The sequence below is a fragment of the Triticum urartu genome, chromosome 5A (assembly GCF_056163025.1).
Source record: "Triticum urartu cultivar PI428250 chromosome 5A, HENAU_Tu73, whole genome shotgun sequence".
NCBI classification, from domain to species: Eukaryota; Viridiplantae; Streptophyta; class Magnoliopsida; order Poales; family Poaceae; genus Triticum; species Triticum urartu.
In genome coordinates this window covers 253,505,673-253,518,691 of record NC_141877.1, presented here as the reverse complement: position 1 = coordinate 253,518,691, position 13,019 = coordinate 253,505,673, and the positions used below count along the sequence as shown (strand labels likewise).

The 13,019-nt window shown below is 43.1% G+C and overlaps 1 protein-coding gene across 1 annotated transcript; it reads left to right on the top strand.

Moving 5' to 3' along the window:
* Positions 1-3,924: 3,924 nt before the first annotated feature.
* Positions 3,925-8,072, top strand: LOC125508560 (adenylate kinase 3). The gene is made up of 6 exons (XM_048673310.2): positions 3,925-4,209; positions 4,974-5,119; positions 5,201-5,320; positions 5,447-5,614; positions 7,281-7,370; positions 7,710-8,072. The coding sequence occupies exons 1-6, from the start codon at positions 4,107-4,109 to the stop codon at positions 7,806-7,808; spliced, it is 726 nt and encodes a 241-aa protein (XP_048529267.1). The 5' UTR covers positions 3,925-4,106; the 3' UTR covers positions 7,809-8,072.
* Positions 8,073-13,019: the final 4,947 nt, after the last annotated feature.

The window sequence follows — 13,019 nt, the reverse complement described above, 5'->3', positions numbered from 1 at the left end:
CGTTCATTGCATTCTACTACTAAGATGTGCCCTTTTGAAATTGTGTATGGTTTCCTACCTTGTGCACCCATTGATTTGTTGCCTCTTCCATCTTCGGAGAAGGTTAATTTTGATGCTAAAGAACGTGCTGAATTGATTTTAAAAATGCATGAGTTAACTAAGGAAAACATTGAGCGTATGAATGCTAAATATAAACTTGCTGGAGATAAGGATAGAAAACATGTTGTGTTTGCACCTAGAGAACTTGTTTGGTTACATTTGCGTAACGATAGATTTCCTAATTTGCGCAAATCAAAGCTAATGCCACGTGCTGATGGTCCTTTTAAGGTGTTAGAGAAAATAAATGATAATGCACATAAACTTGAGCTGCCTGCAGATTTTGGGGTTAGTCCCACTTTTAACATTGCAGATTTGAAGCCTTATTTGGGTGAGGAAGATGAGCTTCCGTTGAGGACGACTTCATTTCAAGAAGGGGAGGATGATGAGGATCGATACCATTGTTACACCCACAGCCCCTGCTGCTATACATACTGGACCAATTACTAGAGCTCGCGCACGCCAATTGAATTACCAGGTACTTTCATTTCTTGGTAACGATTCTAATGTTCATGAGAATATGATGCTGCCTAAATTGGATACGTTTGTTTTGCTTACAAATGAAGGGCCTAGCTTGGACAAGACAGATGAACCTTGGAGAAAGTTCAAGCACAGAGATGATGGCATGCGCAAGGGGAACAAGAATGGAGTTACAAGTGATGATTCCAGGACTTTGAAGTCACCATAATGAGTGCATGAAGCCTTGGACGAATATACAAGATTCCACTTCATAAATTTCGTCGAGAGGCTATTCTAGGTGTCGTGTCACCTTATTTTTGGGCCAGGCCCATGTAATTTCGAGATACTTGATTATAGGTCGTTTTTAGAGTCTGTATGTGTGGGGAAACAAGAGTTAGGGTTGGTTTTGGACCCCTCCTCCAAGGGTCACGAAATTCCCCCCTCCTCCATATATACATCCCTAAGGGCATCGTTCAGACTTTGGGTTTTGTTTATATTAAAATTCGCCATAGCTGCAACTTCACGTACTTCGTTTGTGTTTGACAACCAGACAAAGGTGTCACGGAACCCCACCTTCATTAATAAAGTTTTCCTCTTATATTCGCAATATCCAGATTGCAATCTTAGTTTCTTACTTGTTCTTCGCTTACTCGCAGGAAACAGACCCTAGTGGTCAGGTTGATCGTGCTCTGGCGTGGTCAATAACCCCTCGGAAGTTGGTTTAGCGATTGCTAAGGCGCGACATCTCACACGTTCGTAGTCGGATCGTCAAGGTCGACTCCCACAGAAAATGATAGCCACCATATCATCGAAACATCGGGACACCTTCGCCTCTATCACCTTCATGGAAGTTAAACTATTTGAATAGCCGTATCCACAGTAATATGTCGACTTGGTGTTGTACCCCGAGCTTCTACAACTTAAACTCAATAATTTATAAAACTCACCAAGAATTGTAGCACACCCGAGGACCGCTTCCTCACAGGAATTGAATCCAAGGGTGGTGTATTGTTGTAATGGTTACTTGTATTCGTTTGCGCTCTTTCTCTTCAAGGTGACAAGATTGTTCTCATTCTCTTCTAATGCTGCAAGAAGCTTCATTCTCACCTCATGTCGCAAGGGGCTTCATTCTCACCTCATGTCACAAGGGGCTTCATTCTCACCTCATGTTGCAAGATGCCGGTGGATAGTTGTTACTTTGAGTTTCCCCCTTTATTCTGGCATTCTGCAGTTTAGTCCACAGATATTACACTATTCCTTTGATATCGATGCATATCGAGTATAGATCTGATGTAAGTCTTGCAAGTATTTTAGATGAGTAATAACCGTTGCTTTCTACTTTTCTTCATCCAACCCGGTTGCTGCTATCAGATAGTAGTGGCCCGGATGCAGGTTCCTTCACCAATGATTGCTACTTGGAGACCTACGACCAGGAGTAGTTCAGAGGTTCCAGGCAGGAGGCCTGCGTCTTTTTGATCTAGAGTCGTTGTTTGTTTTCGCCTTCTTAAGGCAACTTTGTAAATGTCTGTACTCAGACCTAACTTTTGATGTAATTTTGAGTCTTATGACCCTGGCTTCTAATATATTGTTTCTTTGTTTAAATTTGAGTCGTAGAGTTGTGTTGTGATATTATACCGTGAGTCACTGATTTTGATCGTGCATACTGATGGATGTTTAGTGCACGATTAATTTTGGAGGCGTCACAGTCCGCCTAAGATTTGGGTTGCATATGAGGGGTTCCGCAGCCCGGGCATTTGGGGCTGGTATGATGCGTCCGTCTAGGTTGGTATTTTTTTACCGTTCAACGACCGGGTCGTCCGCCCGGGCTTACACGGGTTTAGGGAAGCCGACATCTGTAAATGCTCTTAGAGGGGTCTTAGTGGGTGTAACATATGTTACTATTCTATGTTACCATCTCTATACTATACTAGAGAGTAAAATATGTGTGATGTCATCTAACACATTATTTATTAGGTTATAGACTCATCTTGTCTTGGTATGTCTGATGTTACCCATAGTGTGAGTAACATATTACGTTATCACATGCCTCTCTTTCCTTACTAATTATTTGCCACATCATCTAATTTGTCTAGATATGTGTGATGTTATCATTTAAATTGGTCATAAGACTAACCATAGTGGAGAGTAACTTAGACTAGTAACATGAGGTAAGTACTAAGCTATGATATTGTCCACTAAAGGCAACCTTATGTTACTCCCACTATGTGTAGTCTTATAAATGATGCAAGTGAGCGTTAAAACAATGAAAATTCAATTTGGCTCTTGGGAGCACGTGCTCCCAGGCCTAAAAAATAACTTTTGAAATGTCAAAAAATCAAGACAACATGTGTATGTGTTCTTAGTCACATCTAAATGCTACCTGCAAAATTTGAGACAAAAATGTTAAGTATTTTGTCCTGTGCAAAGAAAAAAAACAAATTGAACACCAAATGTTACCCCAAATTTCACCCTAAATTTGTTTTTTCATAGACGAAACACTGTTGATCTGTTTCGCATAAAAATTGTCAAACATGCTTGCGACACTAACACAAACATTCATAAAAAACTTCAAATTTTTCTAAAACATTTACTATGCTCCTGCATGAACAGTCACACGAAGAAATAGTAAATGTTTTAAAAAATTCTGAATTTTTCTGTGGATGTTTGTGTTAGTGTCGCAAGCATGCTTGACCGTTTTCACGTGAAACGGAGCGGCAGTGTTTCATCGATGAAAAATAAATTTAGGGTGACAATTGGGGGTAACGTTTGGTGTTTAATTTGTTTTTTTCACAGGCCAAAATGCTTAACCTTTTTGCCCCAAATTCTACAGGTAGCATTTGAATGTGATTGAAAAAACATGAAAATTTTGTCTTGATATTTTTTACATTTCAAAAATTATTTTAGGCCTGGGAGCACGTGCTCCCGGAGCCGAATTGAATTTCCGTATGGAAAGAAGAGAAAAGAGAGCAGCATCCGAGAAGGTCAATTTGGCTCTCGGGCTTAGCTGCACCCGCTTCGACGAAAAAAAAATCAAAATAAATACTAGAAAAAATAAAATAAAAATCCATTTTTTGTGTGATAGATAATTTGATGCGCGAGGTTCGCTGCAACTTTTAACCCGTTTGGATATTTGAGAAGTTCTCTGCAAAAAAGACAAAATCGGGGTCTGTAAAAATGTTTATTGTCCACGATCTGTTTTGACTCGATTTGTCTTTTTTGTTAAAAGTTGTTCAGATATCCAAATGAGTTGAAATTTGAAGCGGACCTCACGCATCAAATTACCTACCATATAATTTTTTTAGATTTTTTTAATATTTATTTTGAATTTTTTCTGAGAGGGAGCATATGAGGCCGGGCTCAGATGCGGATTTTCGGCAGCATCCCGGCTAGGCGCTCACCAAACCCACTCTATTACAAAACCCCGATCAGAGCCGACGCGAACTGACCCAGGGAGGCACGCAGCAAGAGAGAGATAGGACTTGTGCGCCGCACGCCAAACAGCAGGCACGCGAGTCGAGTCGTTCCCGTTGTTGCGGCCGGCGGAGGAAGAGATGGCGACGAACATCGAGGACGTGCCTTCGGTGGAGCTCATGACCGAGTTGCTCCGCCGCGCCAAGTGCAGCTCCAAGCCCGACAAGCGCATCATCCTCGTCGGTAAAACCCTAGCCCTTCTCTTCTTTCCCAATTCTCTTCTTCTTCTACACCAAAAGATCCCAACGGCTCGGCCCCGGCTTCGCTCTCGCCAGGGTGACTCTGCCGCCGTTCTAACCCTAGCCCTTGCGTCTTACGGCGGCGGCGGGGTCTTTCCAGCTCGCATCGTCTGGTGGGTTCGGTGGCGCGTAGTTCCGCAGGCGGTGGCGGTGCGGGTCCTTGCGGTTAGTGTCCTTGGTGGTCGGCGGCTTCAGCTGCGCGGCGCTCGAGGCTCAGCGGCGGGCGTTGCTGAGGAAGGCTCGGCGGCCAGCGCAGTTGGATTTCCCACGTCCATCAACGTGCGGTCTGGTCGTTACGGATCTGAAGCTGCAGTCGTGGTGCCCAGTCGGTCGCGCCGCCAGATCTGTTATCGTTGGCGCGATAGGGTCGCTGCTGCTCGCAGCTTGTTGCTGTTGGCTGGATCTGGAGCTGGGTTCCTCGTCCTTGCTGTTCCTCGTTCTGGAAATAAGTGGACGTACCCTCTGAAGTTTTATGATTCAGCTACATCACTCCCTCAACTCCAAAATAGCTACTTAATCCCCCCAACTATCAAATACCAGACAGATTACCCCACAGCCCCCCTAAAAGAATATAGTATTGCATGTGCGTTTGATTGTGTATGCTCTGGTTCATCTTTAATTCCTGAACACATAGTGCCACTGTTTATGTTCTAAATTGCATTATGCTTGGGCAATTTGACATATGCAAGTGCTTTACAAATTCTGTAGGTCCTCCTGGCTCTGGAAAGGGAACACAGTCTCCCCTTATTAAAGATGAATATTGTTTGTGCCATTTAGCCACTGGCGATATGCTGAGGGCTGCTGTCGCCGCTAAGACTCCTCTGGGTATCAAGGCTAAAGAAGCTATGGACAAGGTAAGGTTTCAAGAACATACCAAATAGCAATTTAAAACATGTCTATCAATTTCTTTATTTCTTGACTCTTATTGTTTTTAGGGAGAGCTTGTTTCAGATGACTTGGTTGTTGGGATTATTGATGAAGCCATGAAAAAACCTTCATGTCAAAAAGGTTTTATCCTTGATGGCTTCCCTAGAACTGTTGTTCAAGCACAAAAGGTCTGGTCAGGTCCTTGGTCAATATACATCGAAATGAAAATTCCTTCTTATTTATATTGATGGATGATTTATGCCTTGGGAGCTTAGTGTTTGTTTTCTTATGGTTTGGTTGAACAATGACTGCAGCTCGATGAAATGCTGGCAAAGCAAGGTGCTAAGGTTGACAAGGTTCTAAATTTTGCAATTGATGATGCAATATTGGAAGAACGAATTACTGGCCGTTGGATACACCCATCGAGTGGTAGATCTTACCATACAAAATTTGCTCCTCCTAAGACTCCAGGAGTTGATGATGTAAGTCAAATGTAGAATACTGGGTAGTGCCTTCATATGCCATACTTGCATGCTTTATTTTTTTATCGTGATCATTGCTTCCACAAGGTTAAGTTCTGAGCAGTTCAATGTCTTCTTCTGCATAACACTCCATCAGTTTGGTTGTCAATAGAGATGGGTCGTAAACCCAGTCCGTAACTTACCCGGAAGTGTAGGATTATTGATATTTCCTCTCCTTCAATGACAATATGGTCTTTCCAAAAATTAATTTTACATGCTTTTGCAATAAGTAAATAATGCTCCCTCCGTCCAAAAATAGTGTGCATTAGATATTTTTTTCAGTCAAACTTTATAAACTTTGACTAAGTTTATGAAAAATATTGTCAACATGTAAAATACCAAATCAATACCATTACGCTGCGTTTGGATGTCTCCATTGGTGAGCTCTGTATTGAATTGGTCTGGAATTCCAAATCAGTGAGGAAATTGAAATGGCACGAATACGAATTCGCCTGTTTGGTTGTTCACTGAATTGCCCCTTGAAATGCCTCTGAGGTTTCAATACCAAATCCTGTTTGGACGACAAACTTTGGAATTGCATAGCTATATTGCCATGAAAATTATACTCCCTCTGTTCACTTTTATAAGACCTTGAAGACATTTCAGACAATGTGCAAAACAGCCCATTTTGAGCTGTCTGAAACGACTTACAAAAGTGGACGGAGGGAGTACCTTGTTCTACAGGACTCAAAAATGAAATCTGGTCACATGTGACTATAATTAAATGAATATATAGCAGTAAGATAATAAATATTCTAGCGACGCATCTCCTTTGGCCATGGAGCAGAAGAGGAGCAGCAGTTCCTTCGGCCATGGAGCAGAAGAGGGGCGGAGGACGGCGGGCCGGGAGGACGGAGGGGCGTGGCCGTGGAGGGCGGGGCACGGTGGTCGGGGAGGACGGCGGGGCGTGGCACAAGGGAGCGGGACGCGCCGGTCCTGTGCCGTTGCCGACCTCCATGGCGGGGTGTGGCTCAGTGGGGCGGAGAAGAGGAGTTGGGGAAGAGGGGAAGGACCGGGGAGGAGGGCACCTGTGCCGCTGTCGGACTCCATGGTGGTCGCGAGGTCGCCTTCTCGTGTCCCCTCCTTTCTTCTATTTTCTGGCCGTGGGCTCGAACAGGTACGTTTTGCATGAGGTTGGCCATTTCAGTCCTATTCGAAGGGGTAGCCCTCCGAAATGTGCGAGGGGGGTTTAAGTGGTAGCCAAAACAGGACTGAATTGGTTTTTCATGTCCAATACGAATTCAGTGTCCAGCCAAACAGCTGGTATTGATGTGAGATGATTACCAAATCCATTTCCAGGGCTCCAATGCAGACATCCAAACGCAGTGTTAGATTCATCATGAAATATGTATTCATATACTATACAAACAATGGTCAAAGTTTGTGAAGCTCGACTTTTGCGAAAACCAATGCACAATATATTATGGGACGGAAGGAATATACATTATTGTTGTACATTGATCTTTGGTTGTGGGCTGTTGTTTTCAACAAGAGCTCGCATGTTCCATTCAGAAATTACGTGGGCACGTGTGAATTTTTTTAATTCCATTGACAATTTTTTTCTTAAATTATAAACTAGCATTTTGCTGCAAACCATTGACCTCTGATACTTCCCTCTTTTGTCAAGGTTTCGGGAGAACCCTTAATTCAAAGAAAAGATGACACAACGGAGGTCTTGAAGTCGAGGCTTGAAGCTTTCCACATACAAACTGAACCTGTATGTTTTCTCAACCATGTATTCTCCATTCCTTGTGTTGCACCAGTGTTTTTCCTGCTAAACTCTGGTTTTGCTGTCTTGATGTATTTCACTTCTAGTATAGTGTTGCATAAGATTTTCACTGTGAATTTGGTGGACCCTGACATTTCTTTTCTGCTTTCTCTTCCAACCTTCCATTTAACTAATCTTTTGTTGGTCGACATATCATCTTATGGCCTGAACTTCTGTTGGTAGTACTGAGTTTCTAACTGTGGAAGGACTGTTTGTCGTCTGGCATCAAGCAATGCAGTTGCTTTTACAGTCAATGTTCTTAATCTGAAAACTGTTTGCTTCTCACAGGTGATTGACTATTACTCCAAGAATGGCTTAGTGGCAAATCTTCATGCGGAGAAACCACCAAAGGAAGTGACCGCCGAGATGCAGAAAGCTCTTTCGTGAAGGGCCTGTTTCACCTTGAAAGTGACATGTAACAAAACCCCGGCTGGGTTTCTTACAAGTTTTAAACTCATACCGGCATCCTATGTTTCTCATTTTCTGTCTGCATGTGCACTATTGCACAATTTCATTACAGCTTTTGCTAGCTCGGAATTTTTCTGAATAATTTTGTTTGGAATGAGAAGTTTTTATTAGCGGTACATAGATAATTACAGCAACTCATCCTTAGAAATATTTCTTATAATTACAGCAACTCGTCCTTGGAAATATTTCTTTGCGATCATGCCCCTTTGTTTTGATCATTCAGTTTTGGTACGTTTCAAGCAACCAACTGGGATTTTCTCATGTCTCAATCGATTCAGAGAAGTATGAGAGCAACTCCAGCAGATTCCCTAAAAAGGACCGCCTTAAACATGGAAACTCGGCCTTTTAACTCGCTCAAGAGTTGGTGTGCAAATTCGGATACCCAAGGCCAACTCCGATGCGCCGACCCAACCCATTTAGTCTGCTTGTGTCCGTTTGAGTCTAGATGGACAAAAAGACACGTCCCAATATGCTTCCTGCCACTGCCCCCTTCTTGGCTGGCAACGTCGCTGTCGCGGCCGCCCATGCTGTTGGCCAGAAGAAGGCTGCCGTGATGGTGAAAAAGAAGCTGCTATAGCTAAAGCCCCGACCGTGGCTGTGGAGAGTGATGCCCTTGTCGCCAAGGCCGCGCAACGGTACCAAGGGCCGACCCGGCGGCCCGTCCACCCAAGTTTCTGGAGTAGTCGTGCATGTCAACGATGCCGTCAACCTATGGTACCGTCTCGGACATGACCTGATCGTGTCCCGCTTCTCCATTGACCTCGGGACGGATCATCTGAAACGGGTAACTTTGTGCCGATTATCCTGGTGGTGCCTCCTCTTTGATCTCAATGCCACCCGTGTTGCCAGTTTGTTCACTTTGTGGGTTATCAAACGTCACTTTGGATGATTATACAGGAGCTCTACAGATATCTCGGAAAGTGTTGTTGGGTTGCATAGATCAAGACTGGGATTTGTCGCTCCGTGTGATGGAGAAATATCTCTGGACCCTCTCGGTAGTACAACATCATGAAATAGCTTGCAAGCATGTGACTAATGAGTTTAGTCGCGGGCTTGTATTACACAACGAGTAAAGAGACTTTCCGGTAAAGAGATTGAACTAGGTATGGCGATACCAACAATCGAATCTCGGGCAAGTAATATATCTTTAGACAAAGGGAATTGTATACAGGATTAACCGAATCCTCGACACCGTTTGTTCAAACCGATAAAGATCTTTGTTAAATATGTGGGAGTCAATATGGGAATCCAGGTCCCACTATTGATTATTGATCGGAGAGGAGTCTCGGTCATGTCTATATGTTCTCGAACCCGTAGGGTAGTATTGGGATTACAAGGGCATGTAGACACCCCCTCTCGCTGCGAGCATCTCCATAGAATAGATCTTGGGTGCTTCGTAGGATTTTTTTGTTTTGCATGCAACGTTCCCCATGAGTGGCATCATGAGCTAGGTCTATACGTAGATGTTATGCACGAGTAGAACACAAATTGGTTGTGGGCATTGATGTTGAGATTGCTTACCTCCTTTGTTATTTTGGATTTGGTGGTATTGTTCAATGAAGCAGCCCAGACCAACTTTACTTGTCCTTGCACAAGAGACCGGTTCCATGACTCCTAGAGGGGGGGGGGGTGCATGGGAGATTCTTAGAAATTCGTCAAACTGATGAATTTGACGAAGATCAGAGTGAAGAGATGGAACATGGGCGAAACTAAATCATCATAGAAAAATAAATCATGCATACAAGATAGATGCAGGTGAAGAACGTGCAATCATACAAGCATTCATGCTACACAAGATGAATTGAATAAATGAAAGGCATGATGAAATTCTTTAGTTCAAATTCATCAGAATAGATCACAAATACTTTAGTAGCGGAATAACAGTAAGTAAAGAGTTGAGGAATTTGGAACCAGGCAGGATCGGTGAAGAAACAACGATTTGGTAGACCAGTTTCAGTTGCTGTACGAGCTGTACATTTGGTTGGAGTAGCTTGAGATTCAACCTAGAAGACACTTAGTCTTCATCGTATTCTCCTTGAGCTAAGGTCACTGAAGGCCTCGCCCAATCACTCGTGGTAGTCTTCAAAGGTAGACTTACAAAACCTTCATAGACTTGTTCACCAGCACGCCACAATTACTCTTGGTGCTCAGAACATGACGCCTGCCAGTCTAAAAGAATGACAGTTTTAAAGGTAACAGGCGTCATGTCACACCGATCAATCTCTTCAGTGATGCTCAATCACCTTGACTCTGGTTGGGTTTTCCCTCACTTAGGTTTCTCACAAAGTCATCAGAGGAAGGGTTGCTCTCAAATGACAAGTGTCAATCTCTCTCTAGAGCAGCCAAGCAACAAGTGGTTATGGTGGTGGCTATTTATAGCCAGGGGCAACTTGATATGAATTGTCATAAATGCCCTTTCGGACATGACCGTTGTTAGGATAAGTATCCACACGACAGCTGGCACTCAGTGCAGCAACGGTCAAAAATTTGGACTATCAAATTTGTCGGGGCACTCAATTTCCTCACGATAGGCAGATTGCACTGGCGAAATCCTAACTACTCAATTAGAACAATTTCCTCAGCAACCAGAAGAACTTTGTCTCTGTCCAACAAACTCGTCAGCACTATCGGAGATTTCCAAAGTCTTCATCTCGAAGAAATAGGTTTTGTATAGGTTTTGAGCATCACTTCGGAAATACGATTATGTATCACCTTGACCCCCGGTGGGTATTGTTATAAATAGATTCATAGTTGTTATTGCATAATACCTACTGTATACCATCATCTGAATGACTTACTGCCCCCCGATACAATTCATATAAACATTAAAACAAGCACACTATGCAATAAAAACAAAATCTGTCTAAAACAAAATAGTACGTGATGTCTACTACGCAACCTTCTTGTAGACTCATGTTGGGCCTCCAAGCACATAGTTTTGTAGGACAGTAGCAATTTTCCTTCAAGTGGATGACCTAAGATTTATCAATCCGTGGGAGGCGTAGGATGAAGATGGTCTCCCTTAAACAACCCTGCAACCAAATAACAAAGAGTCTCTTGTGTCCCCAACACACCCAATACAATGGTAAATTGTATAAGTGCACTAGTTCAGCGAAGAGATGGTGATACAAGTGTAATATGGATAGTAGATATAGGTTTTTGTAATCTGAAAATATAAAAACAACAAGGTAGCAAGTAACAAAAGTGAGCAAAAACGGTATTGCAATTCTTGAAAACAAGGCCTAGGGTTCATACTTTCATTAGTGCAAATTCTCCCAACAATGGTAACACAATTAAATCATATGGCAATCCCTCAACGAGCAACAAAAATCACTCCAAAGTTTCTATTGGAGAACGTAGGACGAAAATGTGCATCAACCCCTATGCATAGATTACACCAATGTCACCTCAGGAATCCATGATTTGAGTGCCGAAATATACATCAAATGAATCAATAGAACATCCCATTGTCATCACAGATATCCCATTGCAAGACATGCATCAAGTGCTCTCGAATCCAATACTCAATCCAACATAATGAAACCTCAAAGAGCAAGACTGAATTCATCACAAGAAGGTAGAGAGGGAAGAACACCATAAGATCCAAATATATTAACAAAGCTCGCGGTACATCCAGATCGTGCCAAATCAAGAACACGAGAGAGAAAAAGAGATCAAACACATAGCTACTAGTACATACCCTCAGCCCCGAGGATGAACTACTCCCTCCTCATCATGGTGGCCTTCAGGATGATGAAGATGGCCTCCGGTGATGGTTTCCCCCTCCGACAGGGTGCCGGAACGGGCTCCCGATTGGTTTTTCGTGGCTACAGAGGCTTGCAGCGACGGAACTTCCGATCTAGGGTTCTTTTCGGGGTTTTTGATATTTATAAGAATTTTTGGCGTCGGTCTCACATCAAGGGGGTGCCTGAGGGGCCCACAAGCCAGGGCGCCCCCTAGGCTTGTGGCCTCCTCGGTCACGTCCTGGCCCAGCTCCCGTGCTTCGGGTCTCTTTTGGTCCATAAAAAATCATCGTAAATTTTTAGCCCATTCCGAGAACTTCTATTTCCGCACAAAAAACGACACCACGGTAGTTCTATTGAAAACATCGTTAGTCCGGGTTAGTTCTAATCAAATCATACCTAAACCAAATTGTTATTAACATGGCATGAATACTTCATAAATCATAGATATGTTGGAGACGTATCAGTACGTAATGAGAGAATTGTTATCCATACTTCTGCATCTCCAAAAATTCTTAAAAATTAGAACAACATAAAAAATTTGTAACCCAATGTTGTGTAAAAAAATCAGGATTTTATCTTGTTCCAGTACAGAATAAGAATTCCAATACTAGGCAGAAGAGTTCATGTTTATGCACAGGATCAAATCAACTATCATCCAAATCACCCTAAAGGCTTTACTTGGCACAAAATTCAAACACAAAGATACAAACAAAATCATTACAATAGCAATAGTCATGTTGACACATCAAATAAAAAGAAAACAATAAAGATAACTATTGGGTTGCCTCTCAACAAGTGCTATTGTTTAATGCCCCTAGCTAGGCATAATGCATAGTTTCGAGTTGTCGTGGGGATCTCATGGCAGATGCCATGGGATGGCTAAAGAGAGGGACATACACGAGGGCACTGGTGGGCTCCAGAGGCGAGGTTGGTATGAGCGAGCATGAGACACAAGACGTACCTTGTAAGTGCATCTAGTGCCCCTTAGTGATTTTGGTGTATTGAAGACTTATAGGTTAAGGGACTAATGAGTTTGCGAGTGTACACAGGTCTATAAGTCTATGAGGAGTTCGATATTTACGATGAAAGTTGACCCCTAAAAATGAACGTCTTCACCTGAAGACTTTGGTTTTCTTGAAGACTTTGAAAGTGAAGAAATTGGTGTGAGCTTCCAGACCTAGTGCCGCTGCTACTTCCATCATCGTCGGTGAGGAAGAGCTTCACTGCCTCGACCTCGTCGCCGTCGTACTCGCGCCGGCCACGGAAATCTTCACTCCGCTGCCGCCGTAGCTGTCTTCCTCCGCCAAGTTAGGGCGTGGAAGATCTGAACGGACGAAATTCCCATCTACACTTCCCAGTTCGTCGTGTTCTTCGTCAAGGTAAT